This window comes from Bos mutus, chromosome 15 (genome assembly GCF_027580195.1).
Source record: "Bos mutus isolate GX-2022 chromosome 15, NWIPB_WYAK_1.1, whole genome shotgun sequence".
Classification (NCBI taxonomy): domain Eukaryota; kingdom Metazoa; phylum Chordata; class Mammalia; order Artiodactyla; family Bovidae; genus Bos; species Bos mutus.
Window position 1 is genome coordinate 23,242,915 of NC_091631.1, and position 27,030 is coordinate 23,269,944.

Genomic DNA, 27,030 nt, shown 5'->3' on the forward strand with positions numbered 1-27,030 from the left:
AAAGTATGTCAGGATTATGTGTTACTTCCAGAAGGCAGGGATTATGTTTTCTTCATTTTTCTCATAACAGGCTTATTGAAAGACTAATAGACTATCTTACTGAATTAAAGAATAGATGGCCAATTTCTCCAAAGTCCTATAGCACATAGATTTTAGTTAAAACATAGATTGTAAGTATCTGCTTTTTTCCCCTACCATATCAAAATTTAATACTGAACTCAGCCCCTGACCCAAACTTTTATTTTCTGCCTGCTTTAGCCTACCAAATTGTTCCAGAAGCAGTGCTTTGGATAATGTCCAGAGAAGGCTACTGATTTCTAGAAGGATGTATGTTCATTTTGAAAAACAATGCTTCAAGGACTCAAGGTGTGTGTGTGTGTGTGTGTGTGTGTGTGTGTGTGTGTTGATGCCATTAATCTCACTTAGGGGATTTAGCCTAGAAAGGAAATATTCCTTGCTGATCCAGAATCCCTTAAATGTGCATAAAAATATTTACTATAGAGCTTCCAATAATAGCCTCCACTAGGAAGTAAGTCAAATACCTAATAATGAATATAGGATTAAATAAACTATGGTATTTCTTATTGACTAGTATATTAGAATAAAAATAAGTAACATAATAAAACATTAAGTGAATAAACTCTGAAGTTATATACTTTCAATCATTTCAGCTCAAAAAATTTGAGAATAAATAAAAACAAAGAGATGATATGCCAAACTATATATATGTTGTGGTAGTAGAGTAGTATTAAACGTTTTTAAAGCTTTCACGTGAATTTCTTAATGTTGTATGACATAAATGAGGATGTTTTTATAATAGAGAAAAATTTTTTTTTTTTTGCCATGTGGGATCTTAGTTCCTCGACCAGGGATCATCCTCAATGGAAGCACAGAGTTTTAAGGAGGTCTGTATATTAGAGAAAATTTTACATTATCTCTGTGATCATGAATTTTAGTCATTTTTACATGTATTTGTGAAAAAGATTCTATCAACAACTAGATAAAAGTAAACTCCTCATATTGATTAGTTTTTGTCAAATTCTATAATATTTCTAGCACATGGCTGTTGCTGCTGCTAAGTCGCTTCAGTCACGTCTGACTCTGTGCGACCCCACAGACGGCAACCCACCAGGCTCCCCTGTCCCTGGGATTCTCCAGGCAAGAATACTGGAGTGGGTTGCCGTTTCCTTCTCCAATGCATGAAGGTGAAAAGTGAAAGTGAAGTTGCTCTAGGTAGTTTTAAAATATAATTTCTAATCATCACAATAATCTTATAAATTAGGAAGTATCTTTATCTTAGAGAGGATTAGAATGATTATATAACTTGTGCAATTTCACACATCTAGTAAACAGCAGGGCTAAAATTTGAATCCAAGTTTCTGTGCAATTCCAAAATGAATTTCTTTTTCCATTATTCAGTGATACAACAGAATGAAGAGTTGTGAACCCTGACTAATAATGCAAATATGCAAGCAGTATAGCAAGACAAGCAACCTGGCTTTTATTTTAAATTTGTCATGAAAGTCCATGTTCATCTACAGAGCACAGGGATGAAGTCAACAATGTAAATATCCTACCTGCTAGATTATCATTCTGTTTCAACTTCTGAGATACGTACCTGAGGCACATAGGCCTCAAGATTAATGCTTCGTAGTGGACTTTACATAAATGTTAACACTCTTTTTTTTTTTAAATAAGAAAACATAGTACCTTCAAATCATTACCATGATACTGTCTCTAAAACAGTTCACTGAATAATAATAATTAGGCATCAGAGATTTTCACTCAACAATAATAATTTATATTATTTTTAATAATTACCACATTCTCTCCATTGGAAAGACTGATGCTGATGCTAAAGCTCCAACACTTTGATGCAAAGAGACGAATTACTGGAAAAGACCCTGATGCTGGGAAAGACTGAGGGCAGGAGAAGAGGCCAACAGATGATGAGATGGTTGGATGCCATCACCAACTCAACGGACATTAGTTTGAGCAAACTCTGGGAGATAGCGAAGAACAAGGAAGCCTGGTGTGCTGCAGCCCATGGGGTGGCAAAGAATTAGACATGACTTAGTGACTAAACAACAACAACAACAATAACATTCTTTAAAATCCAAGCCTAGAGCTAATTATGTCAGGGCTAGCTTGTCACCTGGTTAATGAGATTCTCATGCATACTGAATGAATTGGCAGTCAGCCCATCTTTAGAGTTCTTTGATGTGATGAAGAAAAGAGGGCCAGAGGGAAGGTAAAGTAACAGCAGGAAATGTTTTCAAGAAAAAAGGGATGCTTTCTCCACTCTTGGTCTTTTCTAACACTGCTTCTCAAGCTTCAGGTTCCTAGCTTGATGACTGTAACATCTCTGCCTGCTGACATCTTAACCATCCCTTCAAAAAGTGAGACAGCTGCTGCATGTGTAGGAAATCTCTACTGGTGAATCCATTATAAAATTTTTTCAGCATTTGTTCTATTCACTAAAATGCATTTCACCACTCAATACCTGCTCACTCACTCATTTTTATGTGTTCATTCAACAGAAGTAAAAAAAAAAAAAGTCTACTAGAGATCAGTCTTCATCGGGTATTTAAAATATATTGTCTGCTTCAGTTATCCAAGAATTCTGTGAGGTAGTTGCTATAATTTATATTTTCATATTCAGTTCAGTTCAGTTTAGTCGCTAAGTCGTATCAGACTCTTTGCGACCCTATGAATTGGAGCATGCCAGGCCTCCCTGTCCATCGCCAACTCCCGGAGTTTACCCAAACTCATGTCCAACGAGTTGGTGATGCCATCCATCCATCTCATCCTCTGTTGACCCCATCTCCTCCTGCCCCCAATCCCTCCCAGCAGCAGGGTCTTTTCCAATGAGTCAACTCTTCGCATGAGGTGGCCAAAGTACTGGAGTTTCAGCTTCAGCATCATTCTTTCCAAAGAACACCCAGGGCTGATCTCCTTCAGAATGGTTGGATCTCCTTGCAGTCCAAGGGACTCTCAAGAGTCTTCTCCTACACCACAGTTCAAAAGCATCAATTCTTGAGCGCTCAGGCTTCTTCACAGTCCAAGTCTCACATCCATACATGACCACAGGAAAAACCATAGCCTTGACTAGACGGACCTTTGTTGGCAAAGTAATGTCTCTGCTTTTTAATATGCTATGGGAGTCAGACATGACTGATCAACTTCACTTTCACTTTTTACTTTCATGCATTGGAGAAGGAAATGGCAACCCACTCCAGTGTTCTTGCTTGGAGAATCCCAGGGATGGTGGAGCCTGGAGGGCTGCCACCTACGGGGTTGCACAGAGTCGGACACGATTGAAGTGACTTAGCAGCAGCAGCAGCAGAGGTTGGTCATAACTTTTCTTCCAAGGAGTAAGCGTCTTTTAATTTCATGGCTGCAGTCACCATTGGCAGTGATTTTGGAGCCCAGAAAAATAGTCTGATGCTGTTTCCACTGTTTCCCCATCTATTTCCCATGAAGTGATGGGACCAGATGTCATGATCTTTGTTTTCTGAATGTTGAGCTTTAAGCCAACTTTTTCACTCTCCTCTTTCACTTTCATCAAGGGGCCTTTTAGTTCCTCTCCACTTTCTGCCATAAGGGTGGTGTCATCTGCATATCTGAGGTGACTGATATTTCTCCTGGCAATCTTGATTCCAGCTTGTGCTTCCTCCAGCCCAGTGCTTCTCATGATGTACTCTGCATAGAAGTTAAATAAGCAGGGTGACAATATACAGCCTTGACATACTCCTTTTCCTATTTGGAACCAGTCTGTTGTTCCGTGTCCAGTTCTAACTGTTGCTTTCTGACCTGCATATAGGTTTTTCAAGAGGCAGGTCAAGTGGTCTGGTATTCCCATCTCTTTCAGGATTTTCCACAGTTTATTGTGATCCACACAGTTAAAGGCTTTGGCATAGTCAATAAAGCAGAAATAGATGTTTTTCTGGAACTCTCTTGTTTTTCCCATGATCCAGCAGACGTTGGCAATTGGATCTCTGGTTCCTCTGCCTTTTCTAAAACCAGCTTGAACATCTGGAAGTTCACGGTTCATGTATTGCTGAAGCCTGGCTTGGAGAATTTTGAGCATTACTTTACTAGTATGTGAGATGAGTGCAAATGGAACCCACTCCAGTGTTCTCGCCTGGAGAATCCCAGGGACAAGGGAGCCTGGTGGGCTGCCGTCTATCGGGTTGCACAGAGTCGGACACGACTGAAGCAACTTAGCACTGAGAATTCTTTGGCATTACCTTTCTTTGGGATTGGAATGAAAACTGACCTTTTCCAGTCCTGTGGCCACTGCTAAGTTTTCCAAATTTGCTGGCATATTGAGTACAGCACTTTCACAGCATCATCATCCAGAAATAGCTCAACTGGAATTCTATCACATCCACTAGCTGCGTTCGTAGTGATGCTTTCTAAGGCCCACTTGACTTCACATTCCAGGATGTCTGGCTCTAGGTGAGTGATCATACCATTGTGATTATCTTGGTCATGAAGATCTTTTTTGTACAGTTGTTCTGTGTATTCTAGCCACCTCTTCTTAATATCTTCTGCTTCTGTTAGGTCCATACCATTTCTGTCCTTTATCGAGCCCATCTTTGCATGAAATGTTCCCTTGGTATCTCTAATTTTCTTGAAGAGATCTCTAGTCTTTCCCATTCTGTTGTTTTCCTCTGTTTCTTTGCATTGATCGCTGAAGAAGGCTTTCTTATCTCTCCTTGCTATTGTTTGGAACTCTGCATTCAGATGCTTATATCTTTCCTTTTCTCCTTTGCTTTGCACTTCTCTTCTTTTCACAGCTATTTGTAAGGCCTCCCCAGACAGCCATTTTGCTTTTTTGCATTTCTTTTCCATGGGGACGGTCTTGATCCCTGTCTCCTGTACAAGGTCACAAACCTCAGTCCATAGTTCATCAGGTATTCTATCTATCAGATCTGGGCCCTTAAATCTACTTCTCACTTCCACTGTATAATCATAAGGGATTTGATTTAGGTCATACCTGAATGGTCTAGTGGTTTTCCCTACTTTCTTCAATTTAAGTCTGAATTTGGCAATAAGGAGTTCATGGTCTGAGCCACAGTCAGCTTCTGGTCTTGTTTTTGCTGACTGTATAGAGCTTCTCCATCTTTGGAAGCAAAGAATATAATCAATCTGATTTTGATGTTGACCATCTGGTGATGTCCATGTGTAGAGTCTTCTCTTGTGTTGTTGGAAGAGGGTGTTTGCTATGACCAGTGCATTCTCTTGGCAAAACTCTATTAGTCTTTGCCCTGCTTCATTCCATATTCCAAGGCCAAATTTGCCTGTTACTCCAGGGGTTTTTTGACTTCCTACCTTTGCATTCCAGTCCCCTATAATGAAAAGGACATCTTTTTGGGGTGTTAGTTCTAAAAGGTCTTGCAGGTCTTCATAGAACCGTTCAACTTCAGCTTCTTCAGCGTTACTGGTTGGGGCATAGACTTGGATTACCGTGATACTGAATGGTTTGCCTTGGAAACAAACAGAGATCATTCTGTCATTTTTGAGTTTGCATCCAAGTACTGCATTTCAAACTCTTTTGTTGACCATGATGGCTACTCCATTTTTTCTGAGGGATTTCTGCCCGCAGTAGTAGATATAATGGTCATCTGAGTTAAATTCACCCATTCCAGTCCATTTTAGTTCGCTGATTCCTAGAATGTCAACGTTCACTCTTGCCATCTTTTGTTTGACCACTTCCAATTTGCCTTGATTCATGGACCTGACATTCCTATACAATATTGCTCTTTACAGCATCGGACCTTGCTTCTAACACCAGTCACATCCACAACTGGGTATTGTTTTCACTTTGGCTCCATCCCTTCATTCTTTCTGGAGTTATTTCTCCACTGATCTCCAGTAGCATACTGGCCACCTAACGACCTGGGGAGTTCCTCTTTCAGTATCCAATCATTTTGCCTTTTCATACTGTTCTTGGGGTTCTCAAGGCAAGAATACTGAAGTGGTTTGCCATTCCCTTCTCCAGTGGACCACATTCTGTCAGACCTCTCCACCATGACCTGCCCGTCTTGGGTGGCCCCACAGGGCATGGCTTAGTTTCATTGAGTTAGACAAGGCTGTGATCCTAGTGTGATTAGATTGACCAGTTTTCTGTGATTATGATTTTAGTGTGTCTGCCCTCTGATCCCTTCTTGCAACACCCACCATCTTATTTGGGTTTCTCTTACCTTGGATGTGGGGTATCTCTTCCCAATACCTCTCTTCCAAAGTAAGGAGCAGCAGCTGTGCTTTGCCAGAGCAGCCAGGAAGAGATTTTCAGATTAAGAAACATCAATTCAGAGAAGGTAATAAATGCCCAAATTTACAAATTTAGATGACAGAGTCACTTCAAATCTACCTGATTGAATAGTTCCTGCCTCCTCTAACCCACTCATTTATCCTTTAAACCAGTTCCCAGAAGATGAGTGCTGAGGCTGCTCTGGAAACTTAGATACGGTTACTCTACATTCAAAGAGTTCAGGCAGGTTATGAGGAAGACAGAGTGTAATGAAGTAAATGCTCATGTGGCAAGTAAGCAACCTCAGGAGGACAGTAAAAAGAAAAGTTCCGAAAGGATCCAAAATAATGTCTAGTCTTGAAAGAAGCAGACAATTTTTTTTTCTGTTTTTGAGTGGAAGGAGAAATGAGGAACAACATATCTTGCAGAGAAAGATCACATACAAAAGGAGAAAAGTGTGAAAGCATAAAGTGAGTTCTAGGACCATGAATGGTAAGCAATTTGGTGTAGACATAGAGTGCATTGGGTGTGGGATGGAGGGGGAGGCAGAGTGGAGAAGGTGGTGAAGAAATTACTTTAAAAAAAAAACAGGCAGAAGCCAGATCACAAAGAGACTTGTTTTTCATGTTAGGAGTTTAGGTTCTGTCCTACAGATAATAGGGAACCTACTAAGGATTTTAAGGAGATGTGTGATAGTAGGAGATTTGTATTTTATAAATATAATTCTGGTAGAGGTTGGGATGGTGGGGACTGGAGACACAGAAGGTATAGATTCCAGTTAGAAGACTATGGTGAATATTCTGGCATAGATAATAAAGGCATATAATAAAGCAGCAACAGTGGAAATTGGGGTAGAAAGGAACATAATGATTTTAGGAGGCAGAATTTAGAAGTTTTAGTGATACACCATTTCTCTTCAAATTAAGGTTGATTTGAAGGTTCTGATTTGGGCTTTTGAGTAAATGTGATTAGGTGCATTAGAAACAGAAAAAGGGCATGGTCAGTGTAAGCAAGATGAGATTGGAAAGCTGAACTTCATATGCTTGTGGGGTAAATAGTTGATATGTTCAGACAGTAGTGACAAATATGGGTCTAGAGTTCAGAAGAGATTTGAGCTGTACATGGGCATATGGATGATGTCAGGTCTGTAGAAATGGATGGGTTTGTCCAGCATTACATGTACAGTGAGAAAAGAATGAAGGATTGAACTCCTAGCAAACAACAGCATTTAAGGCACAAGGAAAGGAAGAAAAATTAGTACTGAAAGACTCATGGAGAATTATTTGCTCAGATGTCAATATCCCACAGGGCTTCCCTTGATGGCTCAGATTGTAAAGAATCTGCCTGTGATGAGAAGACCTGGGTTCAATCCCAGGGTTGGGAAGATCCCCTGGAGAAAGGCATTGTTACCCACTCCAGTATTCTTGCCTGAAGAATTCCACAGACAGAGGAGCCTGGCAGGCTACAGTTCACGGGGTCACAAAGAGCTGGACACGACTGAGAGAGAGACTTTTACTTCAGTTTATATCTTTTAAAAAATTACCAAAAGAAAAGGGAAATCATCAAAAGGAAAGAATAAAAAAATACTAGAATTAAAAAAGCAGTGCTTATCCTAGTCTATTCACATTCTAGTGTTTTAGCAGCAAAGGTTAGTCAACCACCAGAGCGGTATAGCTAACAGACAGACTAAACTGACGCTTGCAGTTATTGAGATTATGCTATAAAATGTCACAAAGAGATAGGGCAATGAGAATTAAACTTACTAATAGAACACAAATCGTGATATGAAACATGAAATTAAAAACAAACAAACAAAAAACTGGGACTGAGTGAAGCAACACCCCAGAGAGGAGAAGAGAAAATACTAGTGATGGAGAAGGATACAGCAGGGCCTCAGGGCCTTTGTTATTGCTTAGTTTCTTTGTCTTGAGAATGCTTCTCCTAGAATTGTCACTTGGCTGCTTATTCTTTTAGATTTGTGTAAAGGCTACTTCTTCAGGGAAGCCTTCCTAAAACCCCTAACCAGGCTAGGGCCCCCTACTGTACTCTCCGTAAGCCTTGTGTGTGTTAAGTCGCTTCAGTCTTTGTGACTCTATTGAATTGAGTCTTCTTGGCTCCTCTGGCATGGGATTCTCCAGGCAAGAATCCTGGAGTGGGTTGCCATGCCATCCTCCAGGGGATCTTCCCGACTCAGGGATCAAACCCGTGACTCTTAAGTCTCCTGCATTGGCAGACAGGTTCTTTACCACTAGCACCAACTGCAAACTTTGTACAATTATACTAAACCATGTAGTTTAACACTAAACCCTATCTGTTTTCTTCATAACACTTATACAATTTATAATTATTTGTTTATTTGCATCATTATTTGCTTAATACCTATTTCTCTAAGGCCTAGAAAGATTAAACAACTTGGCAAAGTTATACAACTGTTAAATAGCAAAACCCAGGGTTGAATGTAGTTCTGATTTGAAAGCCTGCATTCTCCAGTCACGCCACACTGTTATGAAGAAGTTAAAAGATGAACAAGCTGCTATAGTAGTTTAAATCAAAGACCAAGTTGGGCGATCAAGGATGGAATCATGAAAAATATAAAGCATCATTTAAGTTGGGCTTTAATGGTAGACAGGTTTTAAACCAGTGGAGATGGAAGGAGAACTTTTTATTTTTTGGAGAAAAAAACCATGTTTGGAGGAAAAAGGACAGAACATTTAGGCAGGAATACATAGGATAATTAGAGAGGTGTGAAAAGAATGTTCTAGATTACAGAATGGACCCAAATATATCAAGTTTGGGAGTTTGGGATTAAACACGTGAGCAAAGGATAGCCACTGAAAGTTTTTGAACAAGTAAATGACATGATTAGTAAAGCCGTGATGTCCTAGGGGGTTGACTGGATGTTAAAGAATGGGACAAAGTCCACTAAAATAAAAAACAATTATTAAAAGGAAATGTATGAATCACAGGGGGCTTCCCTGGTAGCTCAGACAGTAAAGCGTCTGCCTGCAAAGCGGGAAACGTGAGTTCAATCCCTGGGTTGGGAAGATCCCCTGGAGAAGGAAATGGCAACCCACTTCAGTACTCTTGCCTGGAAAATTCCACGGACTGAGGAGCCTGGTAGGCTACAGTCCATGGGGTCGCAAAGAGTCGGACACAACTGAGCGACTTCACACTCACTCACTCACTCACACTCATGAATCACAGGAAGTCAGCTGTAGGGAATAGCAGTAGACCTTAAGAGAACTGAAAAGCTTACAGACAAGCATTCTTTCCACACATTTGTACATGGATTTGTGTGTGTATATCTCTGAACATCTCCATTTTCTGGATGTCTATTATTTCTGCAATTAATTTTCTTCACTCTGTTCTTGATTCCCAATTCTCCTAATTACGGCTTTCACCTTGTTCTTGATTGAAAGAGATGCAAATCTGGCCCTAATTCTTCATTCCCAATACCATATAATTATAGATTCTGGTCTTCATGGTTCAAAATTTGAGAGACGTATCTAATTTACATGACTCTTTATAATCAGTTGCTTCAAGGGTAATCAATGAACATGGCTACACAGGTTTTACCCTTCTGTTATCAGGTATTGGGAGTTGGTAGGGACCTATGCAATTGCAAGGAAAGAGGATGTAGGCTGGATGGACACTCCAAAATATGTGTAAGATGGATTTGAGTGAGGAAAATAAATGCTGGTAGATCTTTAAGGAGGTTATTGTAATAATCTAAATAAGGGATAAACAGTGGTCCTGATAGGTATGGAAAAGGAGAGAAGTCAATCACCAGTGAGGATCAGGACAGAATTTTAAAACTGATCAAATTGGGGGGAGGTAACTTAGAAATAATTCAAAGGTATTTCTGAAGTATCCACACTGTGGGCTAGGAAAATGTCTGTTATAGTTTCATAACACATTAGGGATTGTGGGGGAGGTCTAATACACCCATCTTTTGTAAGAAAATAAAACAGACCAGAGTGAAAATTGACTTGTCTTGAATAGCAGCCAATTAGTGACAGAGTGACAGCCATCTATGGGGTCGCACAGAGTCGGACACAATTGAAGTGACTTAGCAGCAGCAGCAGTGTGACAGAGTAAGGAATTAAGAATCAGGAAAATTGAGACTTGGGCAGTAGGTGGTAATAAAAATTGGACCTTGGTGGGGTGGGGTGGTATCCCAAGATTCCCAAGGAAATGGATAAAAGCAATATTCCATGTGAAGAGTTAAAGACGCAAAATGAAAGATACCTATGGTAGTGAAGTAAAGATGAAAGAGTAAGAAAATTGGGCCCAGAATGATAAAAGATGAAGTAGAAGCTGGTCAGGACTAAGTAAGGCTAGCCACAGTTAGCTAGGTATAGAACTTGAAAGAAATCAAATTAGCCAGGAACCAAGAACAGTCTGGCTCAGTACGTAAAGAATCCACCTGCAATGCAGGAGACTGCCTGCAATGGGCTGGGAAGATCCTCTGGAGAAGGAAATGGCAACCCACTCCAGTATTCTTGCCTAGGAAATCCCATAGACAGATGGGATTTAGCCTGCCTATATACAGCCTGGCTGGCAGGCTTCAGTCCATGGGATCACAAGAGTTGGACATGACTTAGACATGACTTAATTTTCACTTGCAAAAGTATACAGAGTATAAAACAGTAAGAAATGGAGTAATGATGTAAAAGGACACATTTCCCTTCTCTCATACCCTAGAAGCAGTCTAAAATTCTGCCATAATCAGGAAAACCATGAGGACTTGGTTATTCTAAATAAAGAATCTGACTTAATTCAAGGTCACATTTAGGATAGAAGATCTCAAGATAATGAAGAATTCCAGGGATTATAAGTGTGCTGGGTCCTGGGATAGGACCATGAGTTGTCCGTTTTCTATTCCTCACAGCTCCCTGAAATCTTACCTGCTTCATTTATTTATTGATTTTTTTTTTCATTTCTGTAATTAATAAGTTTCTACTGTGTGACAGGGTCTTTTCTATAAATAGCCATCACTCTCCCTCTTAAAAGGTTCAATTCAAAGGTCTCTTTGTCTGTAACTTCTACCCAAACCCTCTAAAAGCACATTAAAATCAGTTGCTCCCTTCTCTGTATTTCCATATCCTTTTGTTTTTGACTCTGTTATCCATATCATTTATTATAGGGTGATTTATTATAGGGTGACAGAGTGAATTGCTTATATGACTATTTCCTATATGAGTATATGAGATCCTGGAAGATTGAGCTATCAGTGTTCTCCACTGAAAATTCATGCTGTGCCCTATCATGAGAAAGGGATTTAGAGTAGTGTTGTACATAAGAGTACAGAGTCTAGAGTGAAATTGTCTGTGTGCCTGTGCTCAGCCACGTCTGACTCTTAGTGACCCCATGGACTGTAGCACACCAGGCTCCTCTCTCCATGGAATGTTTTAGGCAAGAATACTGGGGTAGTTTTCTATTTCTTCTTCCAGAGAATCTTCCCAACCCAGGGATAGAACCTTCATCTTTTTACATCTCTTGCACTGGCAGATGGGTTCTTTACTGCTAGAGCTACCTGGGAAGCCTCCAGAGAGAGATTACTAGCTTTCAATTCCAGCTCCACTTGACAAGAGACAACCTATCAAGCCTCTTTGTGTTTTTAGTTCCTCATCTGTAAAATGGGGATAAAAATAGTACTTGCCTTATAGGTAGTCATGAGGACTGAGTTAATAACCGAAAATAATTTAGTGCCTAGTATTAGTTCAAAAAGTGTTAGCTAGCATTATTATTGGAGAAGGCAATGGCACCCCACTCCAGTACTCTTGCCTGGAGAATCCCATGGATGAAGTCTGGTAGGCTGCAGTCCATGGGGTCACGAAGAGTCAGACATGACTGAGCAACTTCACTTTCATGCACTGGAGAAGGAAATGGCAACCCACTCCAGTGTTCTTGCCTGGAGGATCCCAGGGACGGCGGAGCCTGGTGGGCTGCCATCTATGGGGTTGCACAGAGCTGGACAAGACTCAAGCGACTTAGCAGCAGCAGCAGCAGCAGCATTATTAAATTAGGATTAGGCCACAGTCACTTGGGATTAGCATTTCCTACATCCTATTTGGTACTTCAAACTGAGCATAACCAGATTTTTTAGAAGGAAGATTTTCAGGTTTCCCTTTCTTTTTTTTTTCTTCCCACATTTCATTTCATTCTCTTCTGAGTTGAACTTCTTGTACAGAATGTCTCTGGGAAAGATTACTTATTAAAATAAGAAATAAGTTTACTTATGAAATGTCATTTGATAATTTAGCTGGCATGAAGTTACCATACCAATACACACAGGGTATAACAGATTGAACTCAAATTTAAAATGACAGAAGAATAAATGCATTATCATAGGCAGCAGCAAAGACAACTATGACTCAATGGCAAACCATCCAAATTTGACTGTAGGTTTGACCATACCATTTTTTACTATCATCATAATTGAACTCTTGGACATCTTTGTTTATTTCTTATTATGGCAACATTACTAAAAAGAGTGCTTTTTGGGAAAGAAGGAGGAAGCAACATGTAGGCTATTAAAACAACAAAGGAATGGCAAACCAGTCTGATTAGCTTCATCAGGAAACAGTTTATATTCCACTAAAATTTGATGGTGATGCGTTTCTTAATGAATGCTTTATTTTTTACTTTTAAAATTTCTCTCTGAATTAACAAAATTTTGCTGGGAAAAGGTAGTGATTTCAAAGGCAAGTTGAGGCCTAAGCCACCAATGCTACTGTGGAAAGATATACCTTACATGTACCAATGGAAAAAAGAATGACTATTCTTTATAAAACTCATATACCTTCTCATGTAACCTCTAAAGAAAAAATAGCTTGGAATCACACTGTGATTTGCCTGTGGACAGGAATTCCAGGGTAGAAGACCACACTCAGGGTTCTAACTAGTGTACTTATTTGCTCTCTGGATCATCCAAGTACTGGACAAAGAGAATAAAATGCTTAAAAGTGTATTTACACTTTAAAATTCACAGTGAGGTGAAGTGAAGTCTCTCAGTCGTGTCCGACTCTTTGTGACCCCATGGACTATAGCCTACAAAGCTCCTCTGTCCATGGAATTTTCCAGGCAAGAGTACTGGAGTGGGTTGCCATTTCCTTCTCCAGGGGATCTTCCCAACCCAGGGATCAAACCCAGGTCTCCCACATTGCAGGCAGACGCTTTACTGTCTGAGCCACAGAGAACTTTCCAAATATGATCTCCTTTATTGGTCATATTAGGAATTAGCTATCCCTCTCTTCCAGACAAGAAAATAAGTATCAGATAAGATAAGTGACTTATTTAAGTTCACAAATCTAATAAACTGCAGAAACAGAAATAGAACTTGAGGATTTTTGATGCCATGTCCTAGGGAGTCTCACCTATCCCTGAAGCTGCTTTAACTGATACTGAGGACTTTGATGCTTAGGTTCCCTGCTCTTCAAACTGAAGGGCAGAGTACAATTGATTCTCAGTAATAGCTAACAATTTATAATTGTTTTTCCTGAATTTTTATTTTACTTTGGCCGAGAATGTACACATCTTTTTATTGATTTATTTGTTCAACAAGCAATCATTAAGCTCTGGCCTTGTACCCAGTACATGAGTCAGAATAAAGGTTACATCATAGAGTTAGCCAGGGAATAATGTCTATATGTTTAATCAATAAGGATTAGACATATCTAAGAAGCTTCTTCCCACCCCCCTTTTCCCATTGAAAATTGATAGTATAAGCCTTCTGTCAATGTTTGATAATCAATGCATTAATTATACATTTTGTGAATTTGAATCCAAATCCCAATGACCTGAAAAGTGATCAGTATATTTCTCTGATTTTTGCATGAGCTTGGAAACTCCAAGTGAACTTCAATATTCATTAAAGTAAAATATGATTAATAGGATTAACATTGGCTAAACAAAAATAAAGATGATCATCATAAATATTATTCACTTTCACCATAAATATTATTTACTTCCATTTCAAGATGAGAAAGATGCAGCGTAGAACTGTTCAAGTTTACACAGAAAGCAAGTTGTAGAACCAGGACTTGAACTAAGATCTTTACATTAAAATAAATTTAATAGTTAAGATTAAATGGTCATTTTTTTCCCCTTTGATGTATCCAGAGAATTGAAAGAGAAATGGAATTAAGAATAGCTCTGTATGAAATATGAGCAGTTTATTGAGGAAAATAATCAGACTTTTTTTTAATTCAGAGATATCCAGAGCCAAAATCATTTTTAAGCCTACACAAATCGAATATACATTAATCTGCAAAATCTAGGCCATGGCCATTTTGTCAAAATTAAATGCATAAATCTTTTTCCTGAAGAGCTTGAGTAATTTTATATGTACCATTTCTCATCTTTAAAGATTCTTAATTAGTAAAACTATTGTATGAGTATTTTTTTTTCAGAGTATCCCAAGGAGGGCAATGTGTATTTTCTAATTTACCTGAGTATTTTAATATTAATGTTAGACCGTTTTGGTATGGGAGATTCATTTTTTTCATTTCAACATATAATGCACATAAAATTTTTTGAGATGTTAAATTCTTTATTCAAACTAAGCCCCCAAATTTGTGTGTATTTTGCATATAGGACACTTCTCAAATTAGAGCAACCACATTTCAAGAGCTCGACAGACATATGTGGCTAGTGGCAACTATATTAGACAGTATAAGTCCAGGGGAAAAGATAAATAGTAAGCAAGAGACAAGAACAGCACAAACGCTACGACAAGCTAATGCAGTGCTATGGGAGCAAAAAGGAGAGAATCTCAACTAATTTGTGTAGGACTGGAAAAAAATTCCTAAAGGAAGTGACATTTCAACTAAGCTCAAAAGGAAGAGCTGACATTAGCCACAGGAAAGGGTAGGTGTAGGGAACTTTAGTGGAGGGAACAACTGTATATGTGTTATTTACATGAAAATTCCTGGCTACGAGTTTTAAATAGTGTGTATAATCAGTGAAGTCCTTCAGGTTGTTTTTGGAATTATCTTACAAATTACTGACTTGGTAATTTACAAAGTAATTCATGGTAGTTGTAAGTGTTCTGCCCAACTGAAAGCCCCAAATCTGTCTTCTGGAACTCCCATGATTGGGAAAATACTCAAACTGTAGTTATTTGTACTACCAATGGCACTAGGCTTCAGGTTTTATAAATACAGCTTAATCACTTGAATTATTATATAATTCTACTAAGTATATTGTGATTAGAAGAGTGGTGGTCTTTCTTGTTGTGATAGATTATTAGTATTTTGAAAGCAAAGGAAGCAATTTAAATGTTCATCCATATATGGGTTTTACTATGTGTCAGGAACACTGGCATATTTCCCAAAGTGCTTGATAATATTGAACATATTTAGCATGAATTTATGAAGAACCAGAAAAGACATTCAAATATAATCCTGCACATTATAGCCTGATAAAATACAGGTTTGTTAAATAAAGATATTGCTTAGGAACTGTACTAGGTTGAACAGTGTCCCCCAGAGTTCATGTCCACCAGAACCCTGTGAATGTGACTTTATTTGGAAATAAGAATTGTGCAGAGACAATCAAGATAAGATGAGTGTGTACTGGATTAGGGTAGGCCCTGTATCAAACATGACTGATGTCCTTATAATAAAGGAAAGTTGGACACAAAGACAGATGCACAAGAACACCATGTGATGATGGTGTGGCCTGTAGATTTAGTGATGCATCTACAAGCCAAGGATCACCAAGGACTGTTGGCAACTCCCAGAAACTAGGAAGAGTCAAGGAAACATTCTTCCCCAGAGCTCTGCTGATACTTTGGTTTTGGACTTCTGCCTTCCAGGACTGTGAAAGAATAACTTTGTTGTTTTAAGCCATGTAGTGTGTGGTGCTTTGTTATAGCAGCACTATGAAACTAATACGGGAAACTTCTTGGGCTCTCCATTGCTTCCTGTATTTCCTTTATGAAGCAGCTCTCTTAAGGGACTTCTGTTTAAAGGACTTCACAGATTAATCCCTTTCTCTACTAAACACATTGCATTCTACTCTCCAGTGTTCCATATAGTCCTGCTCCCACCAAAAGAACCATAGAACTGTTTGCTTACAGCCCAGGACACTTACTATTGTTAATACATAATTTAATGAAATATCACATGAATGGGTAAAATACGAATACAAAAGGAAACACAGCTGCTGTTTCCATGGATACTAAGTTGGAGACTTTGGAAATTTTTCTCTTATAAAGGTAAGTCATGTACAAATGCAATCAAATTAGATGTGGGTGAGGTAATTATTAAGACAAAAATAATGAAAATCAAGAAAATGTGCTCATTCAGATTGCTTTGGCAGTCTCTTTAAATTCTTATTTAATTTTAATAAAAGCAAAATTAGAGCTTATAGAATATATGCCACAGGTGTGGTTATGTAAGGTATGGTTTTTACAACACACACACACACACACACACACACACATATATATATGTTCTATAATTCTCCACTTGAATCAACTTTTTCTATGAGCCACACAATCATAACTTAAAATTACAATAAATAAGAGTGTTACAACTATAAGTACAAGTTTCTAATACCATGTTTTTATTCTATCACTTATTAGCCTGTTAGTTTCATGAAATAGAAGCTTTCTGATTTGCTTCTCATTCTACTTTTAGTATTTAGTAAAATGCCTGGAATATAGCAGCCTCTCCCAAAATATTTTTTGAATAAATAAGCACAAAATGGAAAACAATTTTTTCTGTTTTTCCCTTCTCCAAAGAATTATATCATCATCAGTAAAGTTGTATTATATGGGCTGATTTGAGCCATAAAAATGGATTATAAAGCACTCAAGTTTTCAATGGCATTTACCTAACATGGGGATTTACCTACACATACATGAAAATTCTCATGTTTATATCATTTGTCTTGGCCAAAATACGCTTTTCACAACACGATTTTTCTGAAAACACTTAAATTGTTCCTATTCTACAACTTCATATAATTTCTATTGAATACCATACTGTTATTTTCCCAAATTCATAGATTAGAGTTCTGAGACAGAAAAGCTAGCTTAATTTCTTAAAGGCAGATTCTCAATGATGCCTCAAATACATGACTTTTCAAATTCTAGATCTGATGTTGTCACTGATTAAGTTGTACCACTGAGGATACTGCTCACCATCCCTTGACTTGGTTTCTTCAATTATCAGATAAGGTTCTTTGACTGGATGATCTCTAGGATGCCCTCTAACCCTGAGTCCTCGTTTTTCAACACCGAAAGTTTTGGATTTTCTTATTAATAAAAAATAATGTGACTTCTCACTGCTCTTCTTTCCAAAATGGAAGACAGAGAACACAGCTAGTCAATGACAGAAAGGATAAGGTGGAGATAGATGTGTTAGTACGTATGGAGTAGGAAGAAGGGAAGGGACAGAAGACAGGGTGAATTGATGTCAATCTGCTGGTATAAATGCTTTGGGGGAGAAAATCATGGAATATTTTATGCTGACATAACTGCAAGAATTTACCCTTACTTGTTACAGGAATTTCAATAGTAAGAGGAAAGGGCCTTGAGGTATATAGCAAAAAATTAAAGACTTGGTCCACTCTTCATATTTTATGATTAGTAGCTAAGTAGAACATAGTCTTATTAACTTATGTTATAGAGCAATGGCTACAGGATCTCTAAATCTTGATCTTAGTGAATTTATATTGTTTTATTCCTTGAACTATGAATAATATTAAGATAGAGGCAACTACAACTAGGTTCTTTTTACAAGCTACATAAGTATTCCCTTTTTTCCTTCTTTGGCTACTTAAAGTAACTTACTAAGAACTTTTGAAAAAAATCTTATTACCTTTGGTAAATGAAAATGATGTAGGATTTCAGATGGTCTAACAAGATGAAGAATTTACCACTGGAATTCTGTTAAATAACTGCAGGAGTTGTATTTTTGTCTTAGAAAACTTTCATCATGGAACACAGCTGTGAAACAACTTTGGCTTCAAACAGAAAGGCTATAATAAAGCACCTCCTAGCTAGACTTAAGTTCAAGAGGTTTATAGTGGCGAAGAGCAGAAAAGATGAAATGTTTCAATAAGCCCCTCAGGCTGATTTAGTTAGCATTCACAAAGTAGAATAACCTATACATCACATACTCTTTGTTAGCTGGTTGTTTAGAATAGATGGATGAGTCACTGGATTTTATTTTAGCAGTTGGGCAATGCAATTCTCCTTTTGCCCAAAATATTAAAATGCAGAAATGTGAAACTAAGAGAGGTAATGTCAGATCTTATACAGGATGCTTATCAACTACTGTGATGGATCGAGAAATTCTTCCACTCCTGTCATTCCACATTTCACCTTGGTAGGCACAAATGATAAATCACCTCATGCAAAAAACAAAAAATTCTATTATTAAACTAATCAGCAAACTACAGTATATTTTAAAAAATTGTTTGTGGGAGAGAGGTGTTGGAGGGGAGAGGCTTGCAAAACCAAAAAAAGCTGGCATAAGAGAAGGATAGGCAAGATTCTACCCTGCATGATTTCAAGTACAGATAAATCCCTCTGGGACTTCAGGGGATTTATACATACACACACATACACGCATATATGTATATATATTTTTTCTTCTCTCAGACACTGTTTAGAATTAATGAGGGTACCTGCAACAATGCTGGCAAGCTGCTGGGTTCTGGTGATGGGGTAGAGGCCGCGTGCTTGAATGATTGCTGAAGCGATTTTCTTGGCGTGCTTCTCCTCTCCGTATGCTCTCAGGATGGACGCAAGTGCCTGTTGATCTAACGCGTTCACAACATCCGCTGCAGTGGGCATATCAGGGTACCTAGGCACAAGAAGGGTCAGTTAGTACACTGATGTCAGTTGTCATTGATAAGAGGTAAAACTTCACGGAATTGAGATCAAGTCAGGCATACACACATAGTCTAAGAGGGCTTCTGAAGCGTTTAAAGTCACAGACTGAAATCTTACACAAATGAAACAGATTTTTCATTTAAAATACCCATAATGATGGAAGTGGGACTGTGTGGGACATTCAATAAGGTCCAGGGCAGCAGAAAGTTAAAATACTTTATTAGCCTCTGGTTCAGAAAGAAGTTATTATTTCTTATGGAGATTTCTCCTAAACTAAAATAATGGAAAATATTTTAGATTTAGTTTGTTCAAATTTAAATTACTGCTTGAATTTTTTATTTCAGTACAGAAGCTAAAAGGCTTACTGATATTAAATGAGTCTATATCTCAGGAACTTAACTAAATGTAAGGATGTAAAGTAACCTACTACTTATAAGAGGGTACAAATTAAATTCAGAAAGTCTAAATAAGAAGATGCTGCTGGTCAGTTTCCCTCACAAAAACTAGAATGACCTTAACAGTAATACCATATATTACTTCAAAATGTTAACAATAGTGGCGTACACACTCATGACAAAAGTCACCATGGGGTAAAACCTGATAGTTAAACAACACTAAACAGGCCTATATGGCAATTTCAGGTGGAGGAGATGAAGCAATTTGACCTCTGGTCAAATAGAATAAATTATAGTCACAAGAAATAATATTCACTTTGTCAGGTCATTCCAATATACTTTACTTTAGGGAAATGGGTCAAGGAATGATAAGTGTGAGCTGAGATCTTAATTATTAGAAAGACAGCTTTCTAATTATTAGAAAGAACTGTACTATTACGCAGCTAATAGTACAGTTCTTGCTCCTGTAGTTACTGTGTTAGATTGATTGTTGGTACCATACTGTAATGACTTTAATGAAGATATGGTAGCTTTAAGACCTGACTGTCAATCAGAATGGGGTTGTCAACAAACACCTGAATCCATAAATATAACACTGCAACAAACAAAAACACCAAAACAACACTAAGCCTTTCTAACACGTCTAGTGCCTCCAGAAAAAAACTTTATTGTTATCCTTGGCTTGTCCCCTATATCGCCATGACCGCCATCTCTTTCCTTCTCTGTGCGTGCATGTGTGTAACCTTATTTTCCAGATCCTATTATTCATTTTTTATGGCTGCCATGGTACCCCCAGATCAATGAACATCCTATAAGGTGGCCTATTTCCATCCAACATGCATTGCTCCTTCAATAATGGCTTTAAGGATACAGGTTTAATCTGTAGAGTCAGATCAACCTTGATTAGAATCACAACTGTGCTACTCATATTATGTATTTGTACCTATTGGAGCCTCAATTCAAACCTGTAAAACGAAAGTAACAATACTTATCCCACAGAATTGTTCAGAGAACTAAGGGTTCATGCACTGATAAAACAGACAGCATAGTGCCTGGCACAGAGAATCTCAATGAATGTCACTGTCCTTTCAGTTCAGTTCAGTCACTCAGTCATGTCCAACTCTTTGCAACCCCATGAATCGCAGCACGCCAGGCCTCCCTGTCCATCACCAACTCCCGGAGATTACTCAAACTCATGTCCATCGAGTCGGTGATGTCATTCAGCCATCTCATCCTGTCGTCCCCTTCTCTTCCTGCCCTCAATCCCTCCCAGCATCAGAGTCTTTTCCAATGAGTCAACTCTTCGCATGAGGTGGCCAAAGTACCGGAGTTTCAGCTTTAGCATCAGTCTTTCCAAAGAACACCCAGGACTGATTCCTTTAGGATGGACTGGTTGGATCTCCTTGCAGTCCCAGGGACTCTCAAGAGTCTTCTCCAACACCACAGTTCAAAACCATCAATTCTTCAGTGCTCAGCTTTCTTCACAGTCCAACTCTCACATCCATACGTGACCACAGGAAAAACCATAGCCTTGATTAGACAGACTTTGTTGGCCAAGTAATGTCTCTGCTTTTGAATATGCTGGTTGGTCATAACTTTCCTTTCAAGGAGTAAGTGTCTTTTAATTTCATGGCTGCAATCACCATCTGCAGTGATTTTGGATCCCCCCAAAATAAAGTCTGACACTGTTTCCACTGCTTCCCAATCTATTTCCCATGAAGTGATGGGACCAGATGTCATGATCTTCGTTTTCTGAATGTTGAACTTTAAGCCAACTTTTTCACTCTCCTCTTTCACTTTCATCAAGAGGCTTTTTAGTTCCTCTTCACTTTCTGCCATAAGGGTGGTATCATCTGCATATCTGAGGTTATTGATATTTCTCCCGGCAATCTTGATGCCAGCTTGTGCTTCTTCCAGCCCAGCATTTCTCATGATGTACTCTGCATAGAAGTTAAATAAGCAGGGTGACAATATACAGCTGTGACATACTCCTTTTCCTATTTGGAACCAGTCTGTTGTTCCATGTCCAGTTCTAACATTGTTTCCTGAGCTGCATATAGGTTTTTCAAGAGGCAGGTTAGGTGGTCTGGTATTCCCATCTCTTTCAGAATTTTCCACAGTTTATTGTGATCCACACAGTTAAAGGCTTTGGCATAGTCAATAAAGCAGAAATAGATGTTTTTATGGAACTCTTTTGCTTTTTCCATGATCCAGCGGATATTGGCAATTTGATCTCTGGTTCTTCTACCTTTTCTAAAACCAGCTTGAACATCTGGAAGTTCACGGTTCATGTATTGCTGAAGCCTGGCTTGGAGAATTCTGAGCATTACTTTACTAGCGTGTGAGATGAGTGCAATTGTGCGGTAGTTTGAGCATTCTTTGGCATTGCCTTTCTTTGGGATTGGAATGAAAACTGACCTTTTCCAGTCCTGTGGCCACTGCTGACTTTTCCAAATTTGCTGGCATATTGAGTGCAGCACTGTCTTTTAGAGATTTTCTATTGCTAGATGTTCCAAATGTCATTCTTGGCCCAACCAAAAAATTCCTGTTAGATTTTTACCTAGCTGTTAATTCAATGGCCCAAACCACCAAGCATCAGAATGAATCTTCTTAGTGATGATAAATTTAGACTCACAGGGTATATCCAGTTCTACCATAGAATATATATCCAATTCTACTAGGAGAATCCTACGATTAGTATGGATGTACCTAGCAGTTTTTTTTTTTCTTTAACCTTCTATTTTTGAATAAGAAAATTAAAAGAGCATTTTACTCAAATATAGTTCAGTGATTTTATTTTACTGTCATGATAACACTGAATAGTGGTGTAGAAGTTTCCAGAGGGCGAATGCTGCAAAAGGGACAATATTCTGGAAAACTGACAGGCTGCTAGGAGGTTTCAGATGTTGTTGTTGTGTTGTGTAGTTGCTCTGTCCAACTCTTTTGAAACCCCATGGACTGTAGCCCCCCAGGCTCCTCTGTCCATGGAATTTCCTAGCAAGAATAGTGGAGTGGGTTGCCATTTCCCCCAGGGGATCTTGCCAACCCAAGGATCAAAGTGAAAGATTGTTGCTATGAGCTGTGACTGATGCCGGGATTCTTGGCCTCTAGAGGAGAGGAATTCGATCAGGGGCCAGTGAAGAGGCTTGATCGTTCAGAGCTTTTGTGCAATAAAATTTTATTAAAGTATAAGAGACACAGAATAAGCTTCTGACATACACATCAGAAGGGGGCAGAAACAGTGCCCCCTTCACAGTTTATAGCAAGAAGTGATAATACCTATTCAGTTCAGTTCAGTCACTCAGTAGTGTCCGACTCTTTGCAACCCCATGAATCGCAGCACGCCAGGCCTCCCTGTCCATCACCAACTCCTGGAGTTCACTCAAACTCATGTCCATCGAGTCGGTGATGCCAACCAGCCATCTCATCCTCTGGTGTCCCCTTCTCCTCCTGCCCCCAATCCCTCCCAGCATCAGGGTCTTTTCCAATGAGTCAACTCTTCGCATGAGGTGGCCCAAGTATTGGAGTTGAACTTCAGCATCAGTCCTTCCAATGAACAGCCAGGACTGATCTCCTTTAGGATGGACTGGTTGGATCTCCCTGCAGTCTAAGGGACTATCAAGAGTCTTCTCCAACACCACAGATATCAGCAAGCTGCTAACTAGAGAAAGGAAATACCTCAAAACTGAGAGTGGCACCAGGCCCCTCACCCACCACATGCATGTTGAGATCACACTGGCACAAGGTGAGTCATCCTGGGTCACAAAACAATTGACATGAATCTTGAAAAAAGGCAGATTTCCAAGCAAATACATAGTTCATTACATAGCTTAAGAAAAATATTTCCATAAGAAAAACGCATTGGTTACTTCAAGGTTTGAGAAAAGTTAAGTTCAGATGGAACCAGGTAATGGCAATACAGAAGTTTAAAAGAAACCTTTTAATTTTGTATAGAGAAGGGGGAAAAATGTCTGACACTTGTAGTTTGTTTCCTCCTGCTGCTTAAGAGAGAGAGAAAGAAAACGTGCAGTCTATGACACTTGCAGTCTATTTCCTCCACTTGGGGACCCCTAGCCATCCTGCCTTTAAGCCTCTCAAAACCTGCGTCTTCTGCATTGCAGGTGGATCCGGATCCTTTACTGTTGAGAATAGGCATTCAAATAGTGGAGAAGCTAAGATACAAAATCTTTCCCTCCAAATTCAAAGTTATGAGATCTTGTCATTCCTCCAGAGATCACCCACTTACAAATTACTACACTCAGGAGAGAAAAAAAATATTAATGTAAGTAGCAATCTATTCATTACCTTCTAGTGAAGAATGCAACTGACAGCAGAGCTAGACCCACAAGTCCTTGTAGCTCAGAACTTCTTTCTTCTACATAAGAACTTATTATAATCTGAAAGCTATTGCTGAATTTGGGATAGTACAGAATAAACTATGCTATAACATTCCAGTGTTAAATAGCAAAAGGTTAGGAAAGCCTCTTGTATCCATCTTTAGCACAGGGAAATATCAGCTTTGCTTTCAGGATTTGTCTGGCCAGATTTATTGGCTTGGTCTCCCTCTTCCCATAATACCACTTAGATTAGCATTAAACATATTTTCATCTCTAACTTTCCTTTTTCTATGAAGTCATGTGAACCAATTTCTCCTTTCTGAATGCTATGTAATTCCTTCAGATCTGTTAACATATCTTATTAGTCTATGCTATCTACCTGGAAGCCATCCTGCTTTTCAATATATATTTGCTCAATACTATTCTTATCTATTACATATTGACTTAGAGTTTAATTCTCAAGGGCTTATTTTCATGTTCTTAGGGGAGAACCTCAGAAACTCTCGATTCACAGACTACAGTTGGATGATGATTTTACATTAACAATATGGAGATTTACTACTACTAACTCAAAGCATTGTTCATTGTATTTTACAAGGCATTCTTAGCAAGACACAAGAACAGCAGAAATTTGCTTGACATTTTATTACCTCTGCCCAACAAACTCAATCTCCAAACATGAGAAGATAGTTGACCTTTACTATTAGTCACCGGCCTTTAAAGGATTTTTATTATTTTCTTTTATGATCACATTCTTCATTCCATGAACGCCAATTTGTGCAAAAGAAGGTATAAGGTGCAGAACAAAAAGGTTCCAACAAGTATGGGTCACACTCTAAGTTAGCAGGTCATAGCAAAACATGGGCAACAGTCTACGTGTGAATAATTTCCAGGAGATGAAGAAGTCTGTGGGGGGAAAAGTCAAGGTCAACTCAATATTACATTGTTGACTTAAATTGGACATTAAACTTCTCATATATAGGTCCTTCTGACAGACTGGAAGAAATGTTGAAAAATCTATGTTTCAGTACAAATGTTTGTGCAGGTCTAGGACTGCAGATTAGTAATTCAATAGTTTACAAATTTAGATATGAGAAAGTCTAATGTTCTTTTTAGAAAGTAAGCTTCCCAAATATATGGATCATGACACATAATTTGGTGGTGGGTTTGCATAAAATGAGAAAAAAAAAATGTTTAAGCCTTGTTTTGTAGATGCAGGCTATTCAGTTCCTGGGCCAGAGTTGGGCAGAGAGACAAGTGCTAATCTAAGCTTTTATAATTATTTAGATTTAAAAGAAGTTATCCTATACTTTCCTAGAATGTGACCCTCTTTGTGGTTATTTAGTATATATTACCTATTTAAATGATGGAAAACAAATGTAATTCCAAGGTGGTGAGGAATGAAGAAGAAATCAAAAGCTGTCTTACACACAGCACTATGTCTGATTCAGTACCATAAATTTTAGATTCTCTGGAGAAGGTTGAATCTTTGTGACCATACAAGAAACAGGACAAAACACACAATTGCTGACCTCTGGAATCTTGCCTTTATGCAGTATTCAAAAGAATATGGATTAAGTAAAGTCCCTTTTACTTTTCACAAAAGGCATAGTTGGGTCTGCACCAAAATGCAACCATTGTTTCTATACCAGATTTATCAATATTAGAAGCCTAAAAGATCATATTGTATCTGTAAAAAAGAAAATCAATACAAAAGTTATCCTCTTCACTATTTTGTGTAAAGACAGCAATGATTTTTCTTTTAGAATCCCAAATCTAGTGAAAGACTAAAGTCTATAATGAGTAGCAAACAAAACTGATTTATTATGTATGGATGGTGTTAGGTGTGGGCGTGTAATGGGAATTCTACAGTCTTAAAAGGAAATTAAATTCAGAATGTTTTTTGAGAAAGTGATTTTTTGCCGTGAGGAGAAAAATGCTTTATCAATACTCACCTGTCACCATCCATTCTCATGTCCAAGGGGCCATCCTTCCGAAGGGAAAAACCTCTTTCAGGGGTATCAAGTTGCATGGAGGAACACCCAAGATCCAAAAGAACTCCATCCAAAGTCCCTGGCTGTACTCCAGCTTTCATTAGTAAGGCTTCTGCCTGGCTGAACTGGCCTAGGATAGCTCGGATCTGTTTACTGGGAATAAGACCAGGAGATGGAAAAAAACACTTCTGTTATATTAAAGTCTTTCTTAAGGCCCAGGATCAATGAAAGGCTGCACACTCTATTATTAGCTTATTAAACCAATATATATTTACTAACTGCCAGTCATATGCTTTGCACTATATAAAGACTTTTGGATAAGGAAAGTGTATCTTTGGTTTCAACATCAGAGGTGGGTTAACATAATTTTATTCCTGCTAATGAACACAATTTATACCTGTGTGAAGGTATAGAAGTTCATGAATTAGAAAAATTCCCTTGTCAGACCAGTCCTTTTATTTTTTTCTTAAAAAAAAAAAGGTTCTTAAATCTATGGGCTGGGAAACATATGCCATTCCATCAAAGGAACAAACCCTTGTGCAGTGTTTGTGGGAGTGGAAACTGGTCCAGGGACTATGGAAAACAGTATGGAAGTTCCTCAAAAGATTAGAAATAGAACTACCATATTATCTAGCAATTCCATTTCTGGGAATATATCCAAAAGAAATAAAAACACTGTGTTGGACTGATATCAGCACACCCTCATATTCATCACAGTATTATTTACAATAGTCAAGACATTAAAACAACCTAAGTGTCCATCAAAGGGAGAATGGATAGAAAACTTGAGATGCATATGTATTTCTATATCTACATATATATATGTATACATATATTATTATTCAGTCATAAAAAAGAAAATCTTGCCATTTGTGACATGATGGATTGCAGCATTATGTAAAGTCAGAGAAAGACAAACACTCTATGATCTCATTTATATGTGAAATCTTGAGAGAGGGAGGGAGGGAGGGAGTGAAGGGGAACTACGCTCGTAAAAAACAAAGAGAGCAGACTTGTGGTTTCCAGAGGTGGTGGGTGAGGAAACGGGAACTGAATGAAGGTGGTCAAAAGGTATAAACTTATGGATAAATCAGTACTAGGGATGTAATGGACAACATGATGATGACAGTTAATACTTATTTATGTGTAGTATTTATGAAATACTATTTATGTGTAGTATTTATGAAAGTTGTGT

General features: G+C 38.4%; 1 protein-coding gene across 5 annotated transcripts in view; it reads right to left on the reverse strand.

Moving 5' to 3' along the window:
- METTL15 (methyltransferase 15, mitochondrial 12S rRNA N4-cytidine) overlaps window positions 1-27,030 on the reverse strand; it is a 217,425-nt gene that overhangs the window by 20,000 nt on the left and 170,395 nt on the right. For 4 of the 5 annotated variants that reach the window (XM_005890673.3, XM_070383631.1, XM_070383630.1 and 1 more), the window contains 2 exons: window positions 25,797-25,988; window positions 18,902-19,080 (listed from right to left, as the gene is read on the reverse strand). In XM_005890673.3, the coding sequence (XP_005890735.1) occupies window positions 18,902-19,080; window positions 25,797-25,988 (371 nt within the window). The remainder of the gene's footprint in view (window positions 1-18,901; window positions 19,081-25,796; window positions 25,989-27,030) is intronic. The other variant, XM_070383634.1, reaches the window with a different exon arrangement.